This window comes from Rhinatrema bivittatum, chromosome 12 (assembly GCF_901001135.1).
Source record: "Rhinatrema bivittatum chromosome 12, aRhiBiv1.1, whole genome shotgun sequence".
In the NCBI taxonomy this organism is placed as follows: Eukaryota; Metazoa; Chordata; class Amphibia; order Gymnophiona; family Rhinatrematidae; genus Rhinatrema; species Rhinatrema bivittatum.
In genome coordinates, this window is record NC_042626.1 from 22,699,878 (window position 1) to 22,723,517 (window position 23,640).

The window sequence follows — 23,640 nt, forward strand, 5'->3', positions numbered from 1 at the left end:
TAAATAAATAACATCTCTACAAAACAAAATAAATAACTTTCTTACATAAAAAAATTATTTCAGGAGACATTAACAACAGTGTACACACTCAAAAATAAATAATAAATAACAGACTAGGTGAATAGAGACGTCTGGCACAGCAGATGTGCTGAGGGAGGAATCTCCACCCCATCACATTAATCATGGGGATAATATTCTGTAGGCTCCGGGGAGAACCTTTTCACTTTCAGTATCTGGCTTACGGGTCCATTCCTGCAGCAGAGTGGAACCAGGACCGTAGCGGCCTGTATTATCTCAAGGCAGCGTCTGAAGGTCCCTCTGTACAGGGACGTGGGGGCACCTTGTCGGACCAATACTAATTTCTCTTTTTTGTGATCCCCGCTATTGAACAGCAGGCACACCCTGCCCCTAAAATGTTTTGACCCCCAAAAGCTTTACTTGGCTGATCATCCTGAAAAGGCAAGTGCTGTGTTTTTTTTTCCCTCCAACTCTGAGAAGAGAGTGGCAGATGTGATCCAGGGCATAATTTATAACAACTTTTACCCAAAACCATTCAGTCCAATAGGGGGGGGGGGGCAGCAGCATAAGCACCAGAATGAATTGGAATAAAAATTGTAGGGGGTTGGAGGGGGGTAATCAGCCCTGACCCCCTCTCAAAATCACATAAGTAACCCTTCCTTATGGGAGCAGGTCTGTGATGTGTATCCCACTCAGCTGAGAAAGAGAGGCCACAGTACAGAGCCCCTCCAAAGTGTGCAACCACCCTCCCCGGGCTGTAGACATGCTCTCTTATTTGCATGCACACACCCCTCCCTGAAACACCCCCCCCCCCTTCCCCACAAACACACACAAAAATGTCAGCATTTAACTTCAACACTGCAGACTGGTGAGTGGCTCTAAGTGACCACGGAAGGGGTTCTTTGCCTTGAGTCCTTGTCCCCTAGACGTGGTCAGACATGGCCATCCTCAAGTTCCACATCTGCTAAGGAGAGACAGTTCTTTCCCAGAGCGAACAGCTCATTCGAGTTTAAGCTGGAGATGAGCGGGAAAGGCAGTGCAAGGTCAGCAAAACCTGGAGCAACCTTGCCCGTTGTGTGATATTTCTGGTTAATGGGGGTCACCAGTTTCTTGTGATAAAAGTCCACATCTCTAAATCCTACTGAGCGAAAGAGTCCTGTCATGGCTGGCTCCTTCAGGAAAGTTCCATCAGTGTGATCTGGTGTGACACCTATATGGTCCAAGACCATCTTTTGAGCTGTCTGTTTTAGGTACCCTTTAGCTTGGCCAGGTACCGAGCAGACCAACTCCTCCTCTGTGCTTGGTTTTTGTACCGAGTCTCTGAGATCTGAGCTGTCATGTTTCTCACCATTACTGCTCCCATCTTGACTTCGACAGGGCCCACTCATGCAGTTGGATTGTTTCATGTATCCATGATGCTCAGTGCGTCCTTGCCTCTCATGACCCCCAGTGTCCTCACCAGCCCCATACACCAGTCCAGGTGGCCCGTTTTCCTGCATATCGTCATCTGCTATGGTGCGCTGCTCCCTTCTGCCTTCAGCTTGTGTTAAACATGGAGAATCTCTTTCCATGCTGATGCCACTGTCATCACTCTCAGGAGCTTGGAACTGCCTCTGATGCCCATTGTTCTCGGAACTGATGAGCTGGTTCCATCCAAAGAGGAATCCTCCTGGGCAAATGCCACTGTCGGTGCCGACACAGCTGCCCTTTGATCCCTGCGGGGCTTCAGGCTCCAGTGTCTGCTCCGGCTCATCGAGGGTAAGGGTGAAGCAAGGACAGGCATTCTCTAGGGACTGTTTCTCGCTACAGAAACCACTGTCCATGCTCCTGCATCTGGTTTTCAGCTCCACGAATGTCTTCTTGATGGTAAGGTCATCCAAACACAGCAGTGTGCTGTGATCCCAAACCTGCAGTTGCTGGTCCTCCAGCCAGCAAGAGCTGTGCGTTATGTGAGACTTCTGAAAAATAGGAGGTTACAGAAACTGGTGAAGGGAAGTTAGGGAATGCTTCTGCCATCTCCCATCTACATTTCAGCTGCATGCTTTCAAATAGAACTTATCACTCAAACCTTTCCTAAAGTCTCATTGACCTTTATGTCCAAATCCTCTCCCACTGCCAGATTACCAGCTGCTTTCATGAAAAGCAGTGATGCATAGGGTAGTAACTGAGCTCTGTATTTTGCACTTTGGGCCTGATTCACTAAGCTTTTTTCCCCACAGACACAGAATAGGGAAAAAAAAGCATTAAGGAATCAGTACCTTCACAAGGTTCACAACACACCAACAGCTCCCACATCAGGTTCAGAAAGCAAAGTGCACTGTCAGTGGCAGGGGATTGTATTCTGATTAATGATTTCACCTCCCTCCCTCAGAATACACCACAGGAGCTCTGTTGCATTAAGCAGGTCACTCTTGATGAGAACTGGGACATTTGCAGAAGGATTGTTGGGAAAGGTTTGTCTTTTTGCTGCTGATATAAAAATCTGGAGGCTAAGATTTAAAGCTAACAAATGCAGAGTAATGCATTTAGGATGCAAAAACCCATGGCAGAGGTACAGTATAGGAGGTGAAATTCTTCTAAGTGCAAAGGAAGAGCAGGATCGGGGGAAGGGGGGTGTTGATTGTATCTGATGCTCTTCAGGTGGATAAAGTGACAGCAAAAGCCAGAAAAATGCTTGGGTGCACAGGGAGAGGAATGGTCAGCATAAAAAGGGAGGCGATATTGCCCCTGTATAGGTCCTGGTGAGACCTCATTTGGAATACTGTGTACAGTTCTGGAGACTGCACCTTCAACCACGTAGCATGGATTTTATATTATAAGCAGTATATAAAAACTTTTAATAAATAATAAGTAATAAATAAAAGGATAAACCAGTTGGAGTCGGTCCAGAGGGTGGCTACTAAAATGATCAGTGGTCTTCATTATAAAGACTGGGGACAGACTTAAAGATCCAAACATGTATATCCTAGAGAAAAACGGAATAGTGGAGATATAACAGAGATATTTAAATATCTCCAAGGCTTCCATGCACAGGAGGCGAGCCTCTTTCAATAAGGGAGCTCTAGAACGAGGAAGGGGTTAGGGGAGGAGAGTAGACTCAGAAGCATTCTAAGGAAATATCTTTTTACAGAGAGTAGTAGATGCATGGACCATGGAGACAATGAAAGCATCTGAATTCAAGAAGGCAGAGGTAGGGACCTTTGTTTTCAGTTTTTATATTATTCTCCCCAACAATTTATTAGTATCTATTATAACCAACAAAAACAGGAGAAAACGTAGTAATTCTTTTCCATTCATTTTCTATCATTTGGTTGGTTATAATAAACTCTGATAAATTCCCATGGAAAATAAAATAAAAACTGAAAATGAAGATCCCTAGGCACAGGATAAACACAGAGGATCTCTGAGGGTATGGTAGGGATCGTAAAGCTGAGTAGTTGGTGTGGCTGGGCAGATTGCTTATTTTCTGCTGTTATGTTTCTATATCCCCTGACTGTTCATGATACCAGAGAATATTCGTATTCTGCTCTCACTTCAGTAACAGTGTTTCAAGCTCCTTCAACTACTAAGCACTTTGTGAAGTAACTCAAAACCCTGCAAAAAACCCAAAACACTTGGCACCTATTTAGCAAACTACCCATACAATAACAGCACTGACTCCCAGGACTCACACATCAATATCCCTGCCCATGAACAGCCCTGGATTTGTTTGTGCCTAGGGTAGCAAACATCTATCCTATCTACATCTACTTCCTGTAAGTGCCTATAACAGGAAGTGGGGTGAAAGCACCAAATGTGCCTAGAAGTGGCAAAATCCTAAATCCATCCCTGCCCATGAAAAAGCATCATTGCAAATATTATAGCAGGCCCTAGAACACCAATACTACACCTGCTGGGAAAACAGAACAAGCCAGCATGTAGATCCCTACACACTACACGCTAGAAGAATATCTCACCTCGCTCATGCACACAGAAGGCAGACACACCTTGATTAAATACAGAATAAGTGACTGCAAACAGAAACTGAAGTGGAAATTCCAAGAAGCATCACTGGAGGAAGAGAAACAAATCCAAAGATAGAAGAGTTGCACATGAACCGAAGCTGAGAGAGAAAATCAAGGAATGAGGTAGAACGATTATAATCCTGGAAGAATCGAAATAGCAGCAGAATAATGCAGTATCCTGTCACCTGACCAAAAACAAAAATTAACTTCTTCAGAATCCTGGGATTGTTTGTATTTCTCTTCTATACTTTGCAATCCTTTCCTCTATTAATTAGTGTAATACTTTGACAAGCTATCATGCAAAAAACATTTCTCGATGGGGCCTTCGTGTCACAGAAACTGCTCATTTCATGCCTTCAGTTACTGCACAGTAACACAGAAGCATCAGTACTAAGGATGCTACTTCTGTGATGCCAGTGTCTGATAATTGGCTGATGAGGGAACTCCGCAGTGATTCGTCATCCCGTAGCAAAAAATCAGCAGCCTTTGCAGCTGCTTACAAGGGAGTTTGCATACTTAAGATGAAATGAAAGCAGCTGAAAGCAAGATTTGAGTCATCCAGCAACTGCTATCAGGAATGGGTGGGCAGGCTAGGACCCATCACTGTTGTTATAACTGCAGTGGCAGCAGAATTCTGAGGCAAGTTGTGAAACTGTGCATGTTGGCAGGCTGATGCAGAAAAGTATATTTAGCTGAATGCACAGCTTTGCCTACATTTGAATGCTCATTTTATGAGTGAAAACCTTACTGATGATCCTGGAAGGAGTTTTAGGTGCACAAAATGTGCGTTAAAAAATGTGAGTACTGCTTTGTGCCTGCACATAGAAATCCCATGCAAATGAGCGTTAAGATGCACTGGCCCTTACCCCGGTTTTGTTAATGCTAGAAATGTTACTTCTAGCAGGGCCAGCAGAAGCATTAGGTGGGGTAGGCGGTGGCCTAGAGTGGCATGAGTGGGCGGGGCAGCAGTTTTGAAAGGACAGACGGGATGAGAAGTGGTGTGGAGCTGGAGGGTGTTTTTCATTTTCGGGTATGTATTTCTTGGAGGAGCTGGGTCGTTTGTCGTGTGCAATGAGAGAGCGATCACGTAATGACATCGCCTCCTAGGGTGGCTGGACACCCTTCCACTGGCACTGGCTCTGTAGGACAAACTTTAGTGGCTGGCAGGATAGACAGGCCTCCCCCCTCCCCTTAAATCTGCTTTATGGAGCAGCTGGTCCTGGAACCGATGAGAGGTGGGGAATACTCTAGATCAGTGGGTTCCCAACCTGGGGTCCGTGGAACCCCAGGGGATCATGAGACCATCCTAGGGGGTCCTCCAGAAGGGATACAAGAAAGTTCAGCTGGGGAGAAAATGAGCAGGCTGTTGCTACCTGTGATTAGCTGAGGTGCTGCCACAGGCCAGGAGAGTGAAAGTGGGGTCTCTTGCTGCCCCAGAAACTTCACCCCCCATATTGCTGCAGTCCAGGAGGAGGAGGGGCAGAGAGATGCCTTTCACACCCCATTAGAAGCCTCAAACTGCACTGCTGCTTCTTTAGCAGGGGTGGGAAAGCGAGAAGGACCAATTGCCTCCCTGGAGAATCAAAAACCCTACGGCTGCATTTTGTTGACAACGTGGGGAAGAGAAGGGCCGACGGTGGCTGTTTAGAACTTTTGCAGCCTCTGCCGCATGCTGAGGAAAGACGAGGAAACCAGGGCGATCATAGCGGCGAGAAACATTGCCCACTACTGCCGCTGGCCTGACAGAGAGGGGGTGGAGTGGGAGAACACACAAAAAATGAGTAGAATGGGTGAAAGGAAGAAAGGAGGAAATGGGTTGACAGTGTGAGGGGAAAGATGGAGGGAAGAAGGAATGAGACAGGAATGAAGGAAGGAATGGAGGATAAAGAGGGAGACAGGAATCCATGATTGACCTGATTAAGGGGAGTGAGAGTGGATGGCAGCCTATCAGGGGAGAGGAGGAGAGGACTGCCAGGAATCAAGCTGGACAGAGGTAGAGAGAAAGGGAAGGACAGAGGACCTCCAGGGATCAAGGAGGAAGGAGGACAAGAAAACAGCCAGGTATGGATAGGACATTAAACCCAAAAGTTATTTAGGAGGTGACACAGACAGGCATGGAGAGCTCGTTAGCCTTTCTCCTGTTGAACAGCAGTCTATTTTGATTTTTTCTAAAATCTACCTTATTTTGTGACTATCGTTTTCTGTATGTCTCTGTAAGAGCCATGATGATAAAGAATACAGGAAAAGCAGGCTAAAAGGGGGGTCAGGTTTCAGGGAGGGTAAGTTTTCAAAACTTTTTATGTGAGTAAATACCTGTTTATGCCAAAAGTTCCTTTTGAAAATTACTATTTCGTTTGTTATGGCATGTACAATTTAAAGAGAAGTCTGTGGGGGTACGTGAAACTTCTTGAAGCTGAAAAGGGGTCCGTGTTCCCTGAAAGCTTGGGAACCCCTGCTCTAGCTCTAATCCTCACTTCAATGCAGGATCTGGTGAAAGAGATAACAGTGATGGGGCCACTTGCCATTAATGATCATAACGTAATTAAATTTATTTACATAATCACTGAAGGAAGAATATTAAGGAAAACTACTGCAGTAGCATTAAATTCAGGAGACTATGATAAAATGAGGAAATTAGAAAAAAAACTAAAAGGCGTGATTGCAACAGTTAAAGATTTGTATGAGGTATGGATGCTGTTTAAGAACACCATCTTGGAAGCCCAGACTAGATATATTCCATGCATTAGACAAGACAGAAAGAAGGCCAAACAATTGCCATCATATTTAAAATAAATTGGAGACAGTGTTTTTCACATGGTACACAATTAAACTGTGGAATTGTTGCCAAAAGATGTGGTGAAAGCAGTTAGTGTAGGCAAGTTTAGAAATGTCTGGTGGAAAAGTCCATAAGCGAGACTTGGGAAAACCACTGCTTTTCCCTGGTTATGAGCAAGAAGCACTGGATCTATTCTTTGGAATCTGGCTGGACACTTGTGACCTGGATTGGCCACTGTTGGAAACAGGATGCTGAGCTTGATTGACCTGTGGTCTGACCCAATATAGCGTTTATGTTCTTATGCCCTTAAGTTCTGCTGTACTATCTGCCAATTCGCTTATTAATATAAGCAATTTTTTTTAGTGTATGCAATTAATATTTGTTTGGCCAAGAGACAGGAATTCACATTTATGAATTCTGCCTGCTTAATCTTATGATGCCTATAGGGCTGTTAAAGCCTCAAGATGACTGGATTAGTTTCCCTGACTAGCCACCTTGAATTTCTTAGGGGTTTCCCATCCAAGTACTAACCAGGTCTGACCATACTGGGAGCAGTGTCTTGTCCTTTTTGCAGGATTGTTCAGCTCTTCCTTCTCTCGCACGAACCGCACAGATATTTTTATTAATATCATAAGAGACAGTTCTGCCACTCCCTGCAAGCTTAGATGTGATGGTGAATGCTAGTTGCTTGGTTTTTGAGATGGCAGGGCACAAGAGTTCCTGCCCTGGTCTGGATCTGGGGCTACAAGTTTGAACATACCAGTGATTCTGGAGTGCTTGCCGGCCTCTTAATGTACCAGAAAATGAAGATATTTCCAAAACCGCTGATAATGAGGAGGACGAAGACACAGACAAGAGGGATGAGCACAGTGCTGACTGTTCTTTCTGTGGGAGAAATGTGCACGAGTTAGACACAAAGCAGAATGATGTATAATGTCACTCTTCTATGCAGGACGTGGTGCCTTTGGAACAAGAATGACCGAGAAGTCACTACTACTACTACTACTACTTATTGCTTCTAAAGTGCTACTTGACATATGCAGTGCTGTATAAAAACAATCTAATCAACACAAGCATACAGTACAAGGCAAAAGACAGAGGTAATTTCATTTAGGAAGAAAATAGTTATAACCAATAAAGCAGTGAGAGGGATAATCAGAGGTTAAGATTTAAAAGCATCCTCAGAAAGGTGGGTTTTTGGACTGGATTTCAATAAGGCCAGAGAGGGAGCATGGCGCACCAGCTCTGGAAATCTATTCCCGGTGTATGACGCAGCCCAGAGTCGGAGGTTGGCACTGGAGAAAGGCATAGATAACGGTGACTTTCGGAGTTCATGAGGAGGGGAGTAAGGAGAGAAAAGAGAGAAGTAGTGAGGAGCTGCAGAGTAGAGATGCGCATTCATTTGAAATTAAATGGGAAATGTTGACGACATTTCCTATTTTGTTTTCACAACAGAACAAAAGAAAAACAAATGGAATTTTGTGCGTTTTCCTTTTGTTTCATCTTGAATATTCACTGCCACTATTTAAAGTCATAATCTCTGGGACCAGGTACTCTCCCCACTTAACCATAGCCCCTTCAGCCCCCATTTTGGAAATCTGAAGCAGCAGGGCAGGAGCGACTGGGAATTATTTCTGCCTCCAGAAGACCCGAAGACTGCGATGGGCTAAGGGCAAGGGTGGAGCCAGGTTGGCAGTTGAGGGGTGGGAGGGGCCTTTGGCTAAGTGAGTTTGAGGGGTGGAGGAGTGTGGAGAGTGTATTTTCCTTTAGTTTTGCTTTTCAGATTTCTTTCTTTCTTTCTTTTTTGCTTATTTTGTTTCTGGTAAGTGAAACCACAATAAAATAAACAAGAAACAAAATGAAAAGCAAAACTACATGAGGCATGTTCACGTACAGAGTGAAGGCTCTTCTTGTAGGATTTGTAAGTAAGAGGAGCTTGAACTGTTTGTGGGAATGGATAGGGAGCCAATGTAGTGACTTGAGAAGAGGGGGTATATGGATGCAATGTCATTGGTGAAAGATTGTAATGGAGAGAGAGTTCACTGGGAGACCTGTGAGGAGCAGGTTGCAATAATCCAAGTGGGAGGTGATGAGAGAGTGGATAAGGGCTCTGGCAGTGTGTTCAGAAAGGAAGGGGAAGATTTTGTTGATGCGTTGGTAATTTATAACATTTTAGCAGTGTTTTGAGTATGGATTAGAGAAGAAGAAAGAGGAGTTGAAGATGACCACAAGGTTACAGGCTGAGGGGACTGGTAGAATAACAGTGTTATCCATAGAAATAGAGAAAGGGGACATGAGTTGGAGCGAAAGATAAGGCGTGTTTTCGTGGCCATGTTGAGTTTAAGGTGGCAGTAGGACATCCAGATGGAAATGACAAACATGCAGCCCAAGATTTAGGACTGGATTCCTGATGAAATTTCTAGTGTAGAAATTTAGATCTGGAGTCATCAGATTAAAGATGGGACTGAAAGCCATGAAAGGAGATCAGAGCACCAAGGGAATTAGTATATAGAGAGAAGAGATGAGGGCCCAGGTCAGAGCCCTGAGGCACACCAATTGACAGTGGAATGGCAATAGAGAAGGATCCACCAGAGGACAGGACAGAGTCCCAAAATTCAAGTGAGGCGAGAGTGTTATGAAGTAGGTGGTGATCAACAGTGTCAAAAGCAGCAGCTAGGTTAGGGAGGATAAGGACTGCTTAAAGGCTTTGGCTGTCGCCATAACCAGGTCATTGGAGACTTTGACAAGAGCTGTTTCTGTGGAATGTAGAGGGCAAAAAGCCAGGCTGGAGTGAATCGAGAATGGCTTGAGATGAAAGACAGTCAAGAAAGCAGAGGTGAACAGTATGTTCGAGTAGTTGGATGCGAAAGGGAGATAGGATGATATTGGCAGGGCAGGTGGGACCCAGTGAGGATTTTTTGAGTAATGGTGTGATCACAGCATATTTGAAGGCAGCGGGAGTAGTTGTAGTGGAAGGATATGGCAGATAGAAGTGGTGACTGCATGGGAAATAGAGCGGAGGAGTTGGATGGGACCAGGGTATAAGCAATATGTAATGAGTATGGAGGAGACAGTTTTCTTCACTGTGATTTCAGAAAAGAATGAGAGGGTGGCAAGGGCCAGAAGAAGGGGAAAAGAATGAAGAAAAGGAGGAGGGGGAGGTAGAGATGGACCTGGTTGAGAACTCAAGACTAATTTTGTGAACCTTTTCATGGAATTAGTCAGCCATAGTCTAGACAGAAAGTGACAGAGGTGGGGAGGGTTGTACGAGGTGAAGGCAGTTTAACGAGGGAATTGAGTGTGGCAATACAATGCGAGGGTTGCCATGCAAGAGAGTTTGTCAGATGGACATAGCAGTCTTACTTGACAAATGCAATAGCTGACTGGAAGGAGGTCAGCATGAATTTGAAATGTATGAAGTCTGCATGGCTAGGATTTTAGCCAGAGATGTTCTGCAGAGCAGACACAGAAATGTAGGAAGCAAATTCTGGGGGTAAGGAGAGGATCAAGAGTATCTAAAGCAGAGGACAGTACAAGAAGAAACTTCCTCATCAACTAACTCAGACAATGTAGTGGAGGAGAGAAGGGTCGATGGGTTGGAGATTCCTGAAGGTGTTGGTGGTGACTGAACAAGACTGTAGGGTAAGTTGGTTTAATGTGAAATTTATTAGATGATGGTCTGAGAGAAGAAGTCATATAATTGTGTAACCTTCTATATAGGCTATGGAACCTTTGGAATGGGAGTCATGGAGGAGTCACATTAATAAGTGTGCTTCCAATGTGAGACATGAAACTTTGGGATAGGAAACACAGAATCTGGCAGCAGAGGAGGCTCATAAGACCCATCTAGTCTGCCCAGTTCACTCCCTTTGGCTGTGCATTAGACCATTGTTTCCCAACCAGCGTGCCATGGAAAAAGTCACCACTGTCAGATGCTCACATCTAGATCTGCACCTGGACTCTGCTCTCAGCACCTCACAGCAGCAACAGTCACCAGTGGTGGCTCTTAATCATGTAGGAGCTCCTTTCTGAGAACATGTGTAAGCATGCGTGTCTCTTCTTCCTGGCTACATCATGAGCCCTGAAGTGTGGTAATCAGTGGGCAGCGGGCAGGGCATGGATAGCCAGGCTCCGCTATGTGCAGCACACACAGTGCACATGGCATCTTCTCGTCTTCCCCCTCCTGAGCTCCCTCCTTTGAGTCCAGCCTGAGTAAGAGGGGGAGAATGTGCTTATCGAGCCAGCTGCCCACATCACGACGACACCTCCCTTCTCCTGTACTTGTGTATGGAGGGAACTGGCCCATTGTGTCAAGTTCATTGTGCCATTCCCTCCTCTCTCTCTTTGTTTTAAAATTTGGAAGAGAGTTTGGGGGTGTTTTCAGTGCTTCCTTAGCTCTGCTTCTGAGTATATGAATCCTCTCCATGTCCCCAATGCCATCCCCATGGAGGTTGGGCTATCACATATTTTTGTTAGCGTAAGCTGCTTTGGGCTTTATAAGGTTGGGAAACAATTCCATAGAGCAAGCTCAATCTCTGGCTTTCCCTTCACATCTAAGGATCATAAGCAGCAGTAATACAAAATGCTAGATTTTGGATCCATGGGCAGGATTGATATATATTTAATTAAGCATTGCATAAAATTGATTCATACTTGTGGATCTCTAAGTGGAGTCATGAAGAAGTCATTAATAAGTGAACTAGCCTCTTATGTAGGATACGGAGGAGCTTTTGGAATATGAATCAAATCATTAAGTGTGCTACCCTCCTACTTCTTGGAGACTCTTCAAGGGCTGGAGAAGGTCATATAACAGATTGAGTACCTAGTCCCTCATAAGCCCTCCCATGGAAAGTTATAGAGGAGGCAACCTGGCCCCTGGAATAAGCAGAAGAGGTTTAGGCATGGGCAGGGTGCCTGCTGGTATGGGTGACTCCCTCTCTCTTTCCTCCTCCTGTGGTAGTGCAGTGGTATTTTAGGCCTATATCGTGGTTAATAGATGACATGTCCCACTGACAGACAATCAGACAGACATACACCTATACATTTATATCTCACCTTCCTCCGGCACAGACATGCAGTGCTCCTCACTGAGAATGCCAGGGTTAGGCCAGCTCTTGACCTCAGCACACACGCTGATGCAGTACTGCTGACCCCAAGCCAGGTCAGTCACATCAAACTGCATGCAGTCCACCACCTGCATAAACTAGAAAAGGCAGAGGCGTGACTCACTAGTACCCTGACTTCTTAAATCCATCCTTCCCCACCTGCTAAACCTTCTGCTTATAATTCCAAGGGACAATGAATGCTCTCTCCAAGGAGTGACTAGGTATGTGCAATTTGTTTTTCTTGTGAGAAACAATTTTTTTAAACCAACAATTTTTGAGCACCAGTATTAGTGTTACATTTCTGGATATGCACAAAGAAACATTAATGTATACCACCATGTAAAACCTGTATTCAGCTTAGGGGAAACCTATGAATGGTGTGTATTGTAACTCATTATGGCCATGGAGCATTGGGGAAGTACAAATGAACACTCTACATACACCTCTGAGCTACACCTTAGCTGATATTGACTTATCTGATTGGCTGTTTCAGTCTTTTCCAGTCTGTATTACTAAAATATGTGACCAGTATACAGCAGCTCAAGAGTAAAAATCAGCCCCTGAGATCACATAAATATACACTCAGGTATGTCTAGTCGATTGCTTCAATAACAGAGTACAAGTGCACACACACACACACACACACCCAAAATAGTTATAGGAACACAGGAACAGTGTGACACGGAGATATAACATTCAGTGACAGAAACATCCTTACCGTGAAGTTATCTGATGCTCTCCGAACATACACTTTGTGTACTATATTATACGTGAATACATCTTGCAATTTGACTGTGATGTTCTGTCTTGTTATGAGAGGAGATTTCAGCTCCATGTGCATGGTATTTCTTTTTACATTCAAGGATATATTTGGAGCTGGTAAAATGACTGGAAAAAAAAAAAAGGCACAAGAGAAAGTGACTAAGGATTTCAGGAACTTTTTCATGCTGATCCCACAGCCCCAAGTTGCAGTGCTGTGCTTCAGAGCTGGATATTTTGATGCCTTAGAAAACACCAGAGAGCAAACGGCACTGTACCCTGGTACGGAAGGGTGGAGGAGTTATTGGTGCCCCCTCCTCTCTCACCACCCCTCCAGAGGCAGGGGAACTGGGATCTGCACCATACAATCCTGCGGGGGGACTCTCATGTGTGTGTGTAGGGGGGATGGTGTTCAGGAGTACGGGAGCCAGTAGGCATCCTGCCATGACACTGACTTGGGTTGGGAGGGAGCTGCACCTCTAGGGGGGCCCTCCTGCTGCCAGTCTGACTGGGTGGGGGTGGAGCAGAGGACCCCAGGTCTGCATCATACCGTTCTGGGCTCTGAAGCGGTTGCTGTTGCACCATTCTGAGGTTTGCTCTCCTGAGACAGCCCGAACTCTGCCTAAGTAGACCTGATTGGGCTCCAGTGTCTCCTCGGTGAGGTCGCAAGAGAGGCTGAGGGTCCGGGCACAGTGTCTGGCAGGCGCCCAGCTGCTGTTGCCATATCTGTGGGTGATAAGAAATATTAATATCTGTTCATCTGCTTACAGCTCTCCGGCCTGAGCATGTGCTGGTGGCTTCTCAGCTCAGCCACTGACTGACAGTACACAGAACTTTACAGTCACTTGATTCCACATTTCCATATCTTATAATGTGCATTACCAATCTGCACAAAATACAATCAAATAAATACAAAATGCATGCTTTGTGGAGCATGACTGACAAAATAGCCAAAACACAAAGGAAGCAAATATATATATTTATTTATTTATTTATTTTTGGTTTTTATATACCGGAAGTTCCTGTATACAATACATATCACTCCGGTTCACATTTAACATGGATAACTATCGCCGGGGAGGCGGTTTACATGGAACATATTGTGAATAATGAACGGGTAATCTATAATAAACTACAAGCTATTGTGAAACAACTAAGAACAACTTAGAAAGAAAACGACATGGAACATAAAACTGAAGTAATATAAACATATATATATATATATATATATATATATATATATATATATCTAGCAATGATGCTCGATGTTCATGTAAATTCTGAGTGCTCTGATTGGCTGGAACTCAGGGGGTCGATCCCCCAGTTTCACTCTGTATCTGCTGCTACTTTTTTTTTTTTTTTACCATATTAAGCAAACACATTGGTTTTGCACCAGCTCTCTGGAATTATTTGCCTCTGCATGTTTAGAAGGAGAACAGTAATTTACATTTCCATAAGAAAGTGAAATCTTAGTTCTATGAACAGGACTGGGATAACTGATTGGCTGCAGCTTATACCGGGTCAGGATAGTGAGGGACAAGAGGGCGTGGAGAGTGGTGGAGGTCAGCATTTTATGTTTTTTATATATATATATATATATATATATATATACACACACACACACATACTATTTCCATCTAGTAATTCAGCCTATATTGTTAACTCTGCTAGACTATTGTAATGCTATCCACTTGGGTTTGCAGCTATTTCTCTTAGGCCTTTACAGCTTTTGCAAAAACGCCCCTGCGAGACTTCTTGAAGGAAAGAATTGCAGGGATCTTATCCCCCCTGTGCCTTGTAGGGTCTGATGGCTTCCTATTGAACTGAGGATCCATTTCAGAATCCTTCTGATTGTGCAGAAACTTTTAAACGTTACTTCATTTCCCCGGGCAAAGGCGTAGCTCTGAACATACCAACCCATGAGATTTCTGCGATCTTCCTGGAGAAGTTTGCTGGACGTTCCCTCCCTAAAACAGGCCCGTCTAGCAGATATTGGAGACTGTGCTTTTTCAATTGCGGCTCCTCAGCTATGGAATACTCTTCCTATGGTCTTGCTGCAGTCTGAACGAGTGAAGACCTTGAAATCATTGTTAAAGGTATTTTTATTGAAGCGAGCCTTTGACCGAGCAAGCATAATGGAAGGCAGAAATTTCTCATTGCTTCTTGCTCAGCTGCACGTTAACATGATTGCAGATGCTTCACTTGTTTGAGCCTCGAATTTGTTTTGCATCTATTACATTTTTATATTATGAATGTATATATATATATATTTTTTTTAATCTGTTTATTGGTTTCAGAAGACACAACAGTCCAGAACTAAAAGATAAACAGCACCTTCAATACATTTCCAAAGTACAATATAGAGGAGCAAACGTTACACAAATTTTGAAAAAAAAAAAAAAAAGAACATGCCTTCTTGAAAGAACCCCTTCCTGTTCCCCACCTCCCCCCAACTGTCCCAGGTTCAGCTAACCTTTATGTTCTCAAAAAGAGTATTGACAATTAAACTGCGAATCCTGCAAGATAAGGAATCCAAACCCGAAGAAATATTTTTTTGTCTCCTACAATTCTTCTTGATGACAATTTTTACCATAATCAGTAAACCATGCATCTGTATACGCCATTGCTCCAAGGTGGGAGCGTCTTGATACATCCATTGTAGCAGTATGCATACTTTAATCATACAACACGTTTTACAGATGTACAGTTACAAATATTTATCAGCAATCTCATAATCATCGTAAACATCCAAGAAAGGCATCTAAGAGGCACCTCCCTCCCAGCCCATATAGTTTGAGATACAGAAACCCCAAAACCTTGCACAGGACCACATTTCAAACAGGGCATGGGAGGGAGAAAAGTAAAGCGAGTGAACCAACTTAAATTTTGTTTCTTGAAGACTGGCACTCTCAAATAGTTGCCCCAACCCAGCCAGAGAAAATCTAATATCATCCTCTTCCAAATCCCTGGCCCATTTCGCTGTGACAGGGGAAAGGGGGGTCGATCGTCCAGTAATCCATTAAACCCCTATATAGGGTAGAAATGAACCCAAACTGAGATGGTAGTTTAAATACCGTCCCTTCAAATTTCCCTGCAGTGAAAATCGCTTGATTCTCATGCAATAGGGAATCAACATAGTGGCCCACCTGCAAATAGGCATAACAATCTTTATTCTCCAGGCCAGACTTATCCTTTAGAGTTTGGAAAGTAACCACCCCCTGTCAAGAGTCCATTAACAATTGACCAATATTCCTAAGACCGGCTGCCTCCCATTTATGGAAAGTAACATGATCCAGACCCAGCCAAAACATTACCATTCCCCCGAAGGGGCAAAAAATCGATACTGTGGGATCCGCACCCCATGTCCATGCTTGGAGAACAGATTAAAAAAACCCTTAACCCAGGGGGCCGAGCTCACTTTCCTCCATGCAAAAGATAGGACACCCCTAAAAGTTTCACAAACCCCTCATCTAACACAACATCCGTGACGGTGTTCCCCTCCGTGAGCCAATCCCGGACCACTCGAAGAAGGCACGCCACATTATAAACCCGTAAATTCGGCACTTTAAGGCCACCATCCCGAGCTCCAATCTGTAAGTTTGCCAGTTTCATACGCGGCCGTTTCTTATTCCAAATAAAGTGAGAAACTAAAGTATTCCACAACAGGACATCTTTTTTAAGACGCCAAATCGGCAACGTTTGCAATACATATAACCATTTTGGCAGAATGACCATTTTAACCAATTGAACCCTGCCATACCAAGACAATGGGAGAAACCGCCAACTATCCAACAAACGCCTGGTACTGTCCATTAAGGGATTAATATTGAGCTGATAAAGCCTAGAGAGATCTCTGGGAATCCGCGGCCCTAAATAGGTGAGCTCATCCTCTGCCCAACCTAAAGGAAATTCCCCTTGCCAAGTATGACGTAAGTCACCGGACAAATCCAACACTGATGATTATGAGTGTATATTTATACATTGTTTAATGCCTTTGGCATAAGCAATTACAATTTTTTAAAATAAAATAAACTAATTAATATAGACATATTTGTGCTGATTTTTTTTTTCAACATTTAATGATTGGTTTTGTTTCCTTAAGGTGTACTTTTGGGATCCAAGATTTTGCTTGTGGTCACATGAAAAGGATCATTGCTAACCAGATCCACCAATCGACGGCTCAGTCCAGGACTTCTGGGATCCTGTCAAAAATTGGGCCTTAAATATCTTCTAGTGAAATTGTGATGCAATAATATGATTGTCTCGTGAAGCACGAGGATGGCAATTTTCTACATGTTTCCTATGGGCGAGTTTGTGCATAAAACGGGCTTTGGATTGTTGTCCTGCCTCTCTGCGGGTAAAGGTACGCGCACAGGGTAAGTGTTGGTATTTTTACCCGTCATGAAAAGTACCTGCGCTTTCTAACCACTCCTCAGAAAAGGGGCATTCCTTGATGGCGGGGGAAGGTCCAGGGCCGGCTTTAAGATTTTGGTGTCCATATTGAGAATGCAAAGGCAACAGCCCCTTTATAGCTGTGCCCAGCACATGGCCCTAAAGCAAGCTCCTCTTTGGCCTGAATATTTGTTGCCTTCAAAATCTGGCACCGTAGGCAAGGGATGGCCAACTTTGGTCGTCGAGTGCCACAAACAGGCCAGGTTTTCAGGACATCTATCTCATGCCAATTCATTGTGGATAACCTGAAATCCTGGCCTCTTTGTGGCACTCAAGGACTGGAGTTTGCCATCACTGTCCTAAATCCAGGCCTGGGAAGGTCAGGGGAGTGATTCTATGGGGTGTACAATCCTTTTTTCTCACCATCATTTGTGATGACCTCTACACTTTTATCCAGTACAAGTGGTGCTGTGGATTACAAGAGTGTTGCTATTGCTTTAAGTTTCAGGGTGCCTGGTTTGGCCATCACCGGGCATCACTCTAGAGCAGAGGTTCTCAAACTACAGGCAATGAGCTGCATGTGGCCCACAAAACCAGTCGTCCCCCCCCCCCCCCCTTTTCCTTGGTGATTTAAAATGTCCTATGTGGCCTTTCTCTTGAAAAGTTTGGGGACCTCTCCACTAGAAACTAAAACAAAGGCTAGAGAGTGATGCGGGGACAGTTTCCTTCTGACCCTTGGATTCTCTCCTGTGGGGCTCTTCAAGGTTCGCTTATCTCTCTCCTACTTTCCAACATTTATATTAGACCAAAGGTTTTGGAGTAGGACACCATATTTTTTTGCAGACCATATCCCTCATGATTTCCCATTTGGAAACAATCCAAGACATATGCAAGGCTTGGTTAATCAATGCTTTACTGAAATATTATTTATTTAAAAATATTTGATAGTCCACTTTTATCCTAGGTTGGTCTTAAGGCAGATTACAATAAAATTAAAGGACATTGAATATGTAGGTAATGCATATAGATATAGATAGATAGATACAATATATAGCATGAATATGCACAGATACTGTGTGCAGATAGGAGGCAGACAGAAGTGGTAATATATGTAGGGGGTGCATTTCATATATCGGTTAGCAGTAAGGGAATAGAATATTCCCAGAATACATACATTTGCATATAAGAGCATAGGATATATAGACAGAGAGATCATTTTCTGGTACTGAGGTAGTAAGAAACAATTAAGTAGAGTTGGCCAAGGGGAGGACAGTATGGGCGTGAAATCAGGAAAGAGTTCTGGTAGTCAGATAGTGGAGGAAAGTGTCTTCTATGTGTTCTAGGGAAAAGCGTGGCTGAACAGCCAAGCTTTGATTGTTTGGTTGAGAGGGCGTAGGCTTAAATTTAACCTAGATAAGGTGGAAGCCATTTTTGTTAAGAAAACGACTGACAGAGCAAGATTACCAGTTATTTATAGATGGCATCCCAGGTGAAAAATTTAGGAGTATGGAAAGCTTTTGGACAGCTTCGGCTGTTAAGGCAGGCACTGGCTGATGAGTGCACAGATTGATTGCTGTAACTCTCTTTCGGCAAAGTCTCCCATAAGAATATTTGAATATAGAAGCCAGCAGTGAGGCTTCATGATCATTTTTATGTTTCATTTTTCATGCTTTTCTGTTATGTACTTCGTTTTATTCTGTTGATTTGATTGTATTTATTATGTTTGATTTTTGCTTTAATTTTACAATTTAAATTGCAATTTGTTTTTTTTCTGAAAAACGAGATTCATAAATGAAATACAATGAAACAGCAGCCATGAAAAACTGAGATCTCTCAGAGAAAAGACGTAACATTGCTGAAAATCTTCTGTGCAGGAATCAAGCCGTCCCGCCAGGATTTGTCTGGGGGGACCACCTCCCACACCCACCCTACAGGTGAAATCCTCCATGCAGGCCCTTCGGACTCACCGTCTGTGCTCCACCTCATACAAAACCGCCTCTGTGGAGTTGTGTCCCGGCTCCCAAGTCAGGATGTGCTGATAAAAGACTTTGGCTTTAAACTGGACCGACGCTGGAGGAGACAGACTTTCCCCTGTGAATTAGAAATTGTAAGTAAACCTTAATCTTATTTAACTAACAGGCAACAAAAATGATTATTGATTGGTCAAATTCTGATTGGCTCCCTAAGCCCTCGGGTGTTCCCCCGAGATCCACACTATCGGCCTTACTCTTCAACAGATATTTTGCGGCAGTCTGTCACCAGGCTCTCAAATCCATGCTGTTGACGTTCAGTTTTACATCCCTTTAGCTAGATCATCCCCTGATAATACTGCTCTAATCTCACTCTGTATCAGCAGTATTAAGGATGTCTTAGTCATAACAAGCTCGTTTTAAATCTGGCGGAAATAGATATTATAGTAATCCAACAAAGTAATGCAATGGAAAACTCCACTGAGTATTCAAATTGATAACAAGAAATTGCCATACTGGGTCAGACCAAGGATCCATCAAGCCCAGCATCCTGTTTCCAACAGTGGCCAATCCAGGTCACAGGTACCTGGCAAGTCCCCAAACATTAAATAGATCCAATGCTACTAATGCCAGTAATAGCAGTGGCTATTCCCTAAATCAACTTGATTAATAGCAGTTTAAGGACTTCTCCAGGAACTTATCCAAACCTTTTTTAAACCCGGCTACACTAAATGCACTAATCACATCCTCTGGCAACAAATTCCAGAGCTTAATTGTGCATTGAGTGAAAAAGAATTTTCTCCGATTAGTTTTAAATGTGCTACGTGCTAACTTTGCGGAATGCCCCCTATTCCTTCTATTATCTGAAAGAGCAAATAACCGATTCACATTTATCCGTTCTAGACCTCTCATGATTTTAAGCACCTCTATCATATCTCCCCTCAGCTGTCTCTTCTCCAAGCTGAACAGCCCTAATCTTTTTAGCCTCCATCCCCTTATAATTTTGGTCGCCCTGCAAATATATCTTTTTTGAGATGCAGTGACCAGAATTGCACACAGTACTCAAGGTGCAGTCTATCAATTGAGCCATATGGAGGCATTATGACATCCTCCGTTTTATTTGCCATTCCCTTCCTAATCATTTCTAACATTCTGTTTGCTTTTTTGTCCATTACAGCACACTGAGCCAACGATTTCAATGTAATATCAGTTATGATACCCAGATCTTTTTCCTGGTTGGTAACTCCTAAAGTGGAACCTAATATTGTATAGCTGCAGCATGGGTTACTTTTTTTTTTTTTTTGCGTGAGCAAAAATATGCCTCGTTTTATAAAGTACGCGCGTAGATATAAAATACTGTTGCCGCACATACGTGTGTCTTGAGGGGGGGGGGAGCAGAGAGAGAGAGCGAGAGCGAGCGAGCACACCTCTGTATAGGGTCAGTCTGATGCTCTCTATATAGGTACCACTCTAGGGCAGCACTTTGAATCGGGGGTGGGTTTTCAGGAGGTGGGTTGGGGTTAGGGGGTGTGGTTACAGACACATTCACAGGTATTCATAGTAAAATTGACATCAGTAAAGAATTGTAGTCCCTATAAATGATGAAAAGGAGTAGATTTGTACAACGCAGCTAGCACTGTAGTGTACAAATCCACACCTCCTGTTAGACTTTTCCTCTCTGTCTCTCCCTCCCCGAGGCTCTGGCACCTCACGAGGAGCAGTAGCAAAGTTATTTGTCATTACAGGCCTCGGTCTTGGACCCGCCCCCTCCCCGGAACGCCCATGACCCGCCCCTCTTCCGCCTTCTTTTTCTAGGCCCGCCCTTCCCGGCTTCTTAAAGTTTGCATTGCTCGTGCGTGGCCCCCATATGCACGTATGTGGCCATTTTTGCGTGAGCAACGCTTTTTAAATCTCCTTCTAAGCTTTTGGACATCAATTCTTTACCATGAGCAAATGCAATGGTGCAAGCGTATGACCCAGTAAGTGCGCTGAGGTCTTCTCGGATAGCATTGCTTGACGTCCCTTCTGTTAGACCAGGGAACGCGCATTCTCCATTGCAGCTCCTACAGTTTGGAATATCCTCCCTCTGGAACTCAAGGTGCCCAAAGAAATTTCAAACCAATTTAAAAACATTTTTAATTCATCAGGCTTTTGCTTAATTTTATATTTGATTCTATTTTAGCCTGTTTTGCTTTTTATGCTGTATTTCAGAGATCCTAACTATGTTTTGCTGTGTTTTTATTCTCTTATGAATTTTATTATGTGTGTGTTACGTTTGTTTTGCTTTTTCCCTTATGTGTATTTTATTATGATTGTTTGAATTGTAGCCACTGCAGGCGTTGATACTGGTGGCCTATAAATACCAATAAATAAGTACCCCAGTCTTAATTAAAAGTGGAGAGATAAATTAAGTACAAGCAGAGGGAGGGGCTTTCTCTATGGCAATCTTGATTTAAGGCTCAGCTTCCTTACCTCAGAGGGGGAGAGCAGGTCTGCCATATTACAGGAATAAGTGGGTGGGCCAGTCAGTCAGTCAGTCACATTCTGCTGGCATCTGATATGTTATGCTGCTAGGTCTCTCGTTGAGAAAGCAGTAATGAAACCTTTGTCTGTCTTGGAATTTTTATCAAAACCAGAAGCGAAAGTGAAAACTGAGCAACATCGAAAGTACTGAAAAGCTGGGGGGGGGGGGGGTTGGGGGTGAGTTTGGCCTCACTCTGGGATGAGAGAGGATTTATAACATTCATGAGACAGGGCAGGGAATGTCCCTCTCCCTCCTTCCTGAGGTGAGAGAGGATGTGTAACATCTCTGGGGAGGAGGGGACAGAGACCGGGAATGCCCCCAGCATGCAAGATAAGATGTATCATTCAGAGGGGTGAGGGAAGGGAATGCCCCCAGGAGAGACTAACAGCCAGAGTTACTCAGTTTTACTGAACTACAATCCTAGGTCTGAAATTGATATCATAAAATATTCAAAATGTTTCCAAGGTGAATCATGAATGAACTACAATCTACTTATAAAGTTGTTGTATTATACATTTCCCCCATGATGCAGTTACTTACAAAACATTGGTTAGCGTTGGGGCTTTTGCATGCATAAAAAATGAAAAGACTTCATTTACTAAGGGAATAATTAAGAGGGCACCTATCATCCTTACTATTACCTCTATTCATGATTTTAGTGTCCAGCAGCAACACTGTTTGATTATACTTTGATTATTCTTTGGTTTTTTGACCAGTAACAAAAGCCCAGACTGAGGGTGTCCCCCTCCTCGCAGAATAATCACACAGCCTGCTAACAAGTTTTCACTCCTGGAAGGGATCAGCCAAGAGCCCGTTCTGGGGTCTCTCACTGACTGAATCCTTATTAGTGACATTTCATTCTTCACACAGAAATGCAGAGTCAGGACAGCAGCCAGGCACCTCCTCTGCCCACTGTCATGCCACAGACAAGGACGGGACGTAGGATTTTGCTGCTTCCAGGCGCTCCTCCTGTAAGAGTTGGAAGGCAGCAAATCTTAGCCAGCCTGCGGCCCATAAATGTTAACCACCCTAGGCACAATCACAGTGGTGCCCTATTGACAAATCCAGGGCTGGCCACAGACCCCCGTCTTTCCCTTCGCTTCCCGGCAGCTGCAACTCCTCTGAGTTTGTTCCCCCTGCTCCTTTGGATGCTGAGGCTATTTCGTCCCCCTCGGTCTTACCTTGTAAGCAGAGGGTTAGGAGAATGTCAGCTGCCAGGGTCAAGAGGACGCTCCCGGCCATCCTGATGTTGCCAGCATGATCTGAGAGTACTAAGCAGAGAATTCTTCCAGCACTTGACTTATTTGTTTGCCTCTGAGGCCGGGCTCAACCTTCTGTAGGCGGGACGGGGCAGCGAAGGCCCTTACCACTTCCCTATACTGTATTTACATAGATCTCTTTCCTGTGTCACATAACTCGGTATCAGCAATAAGCAGAGCCTGGATCACACAGAAACCCGAGGATCTCTGGGTAGTGTGGGGGGAATCGCTGCTGTATTACAGGAAGCCCCGGCTCCTTTTGCACAGGTTCTGTTATGTTGTCATCAGTGCTATAGGCAGCAGGCAATATTGCTCACTTATCGCCTATTGCTTCCCTCATCCCCTCCTCCTCCACCTCCCCCTGCGCTTTACCCCCTACCCCCTATCCCTCACACTACCTCCCCTTGTACATAATTAATTTTGTCTAATTGTGTCTAATATTGTCTAATCTTGTCTAATATGGTTTATTATATGTAATCTCGTTTTAACTGTGACACACGTTGGCTTCACAGTAAAGTTAACTTACCTTTTAACTATCCATCTTTCCTCCACCTATCATTGTAATTTCCTTTCTCAGTTAAATGTAAACCGACATGATGTTTTTACGAATGCCGGTATATAAAAGTTATAAATAAATAAATAAAAATAAATAAATTTCAAAACATGCGCGCGGTTCCCAGTGCGTGAACATGGACGCGCCGATGCGAGCATGTTATAAAATCAGATGGCCGTGCGCACACGTGCGCAGGATTTTAAAATCCACACGCGCATGTGCCGGCAGCGCTCGCGGGGGGGGGCAAATTTTTGCTAAGCGTGGCGACACAGTCGAGCCT

At 44.0% G+C, this 23,640-nt stretch overlaps 1 protein-coding gene across 1 annotated transcript; it reads right to left on the reverse strand.

Annotated features, from left to right (window-relative positions):
• Nucleotides 1-22,902, reverse strand: IL10RA (interleukin 10 receptor subunit alpha). The gene is made up of 7 exons (XM_029573445.1): nt 22,730-22,902; nt 19,022-19,145; nt 13,213-13,388; nt 12,622-12,791; nt 11,854-12,001; nt 7,559-7,683; nt 1-1,976 (listed from the first exon to the last, which is right to left on the reverse strand). The coding sequence occupies exons 1-7, from the start codon at nt 22,788-22,790 to the stop codon at nt 951-953; spliced, it is 1,830 nt and encodes a 609-aa protein (XP_029429305.1). The 5' UTR covers nt 22,791-22,902; the 3' UTR covers nt 1-950.
• Between the last annotated feature and the right edge of the window lie 738 nt (nt 22,903-23,640).

What these genes read in the sequence shown, in the direction of transcription:
- IL10RA (XM_029573445.1), bottom strand. Translation starts at nt 22,790, where the DNA reads ATGGCCGGGAGCGTCCTCTTGACCCTGGCAGCTGACATTCTCCTAACC. An exon ending in TATGAGGTGGAGCACAGACG is followed by an intron (nt 13,389 to 19,021) that starts GTGAGTCCGAAG and finishes TATCACCCACAG; the next exon opens with ATATGGCAACAGCAGCTGGG. An exon ending in CATGTCTGTGCCGGAGGAAG is followed by an intron (nt 7,684 to 11,853) that starts GTGAGATATAAA and finishes TTTCTCCCACAG; the next exon opens with AAAGAACAGTCAGCACTGTG.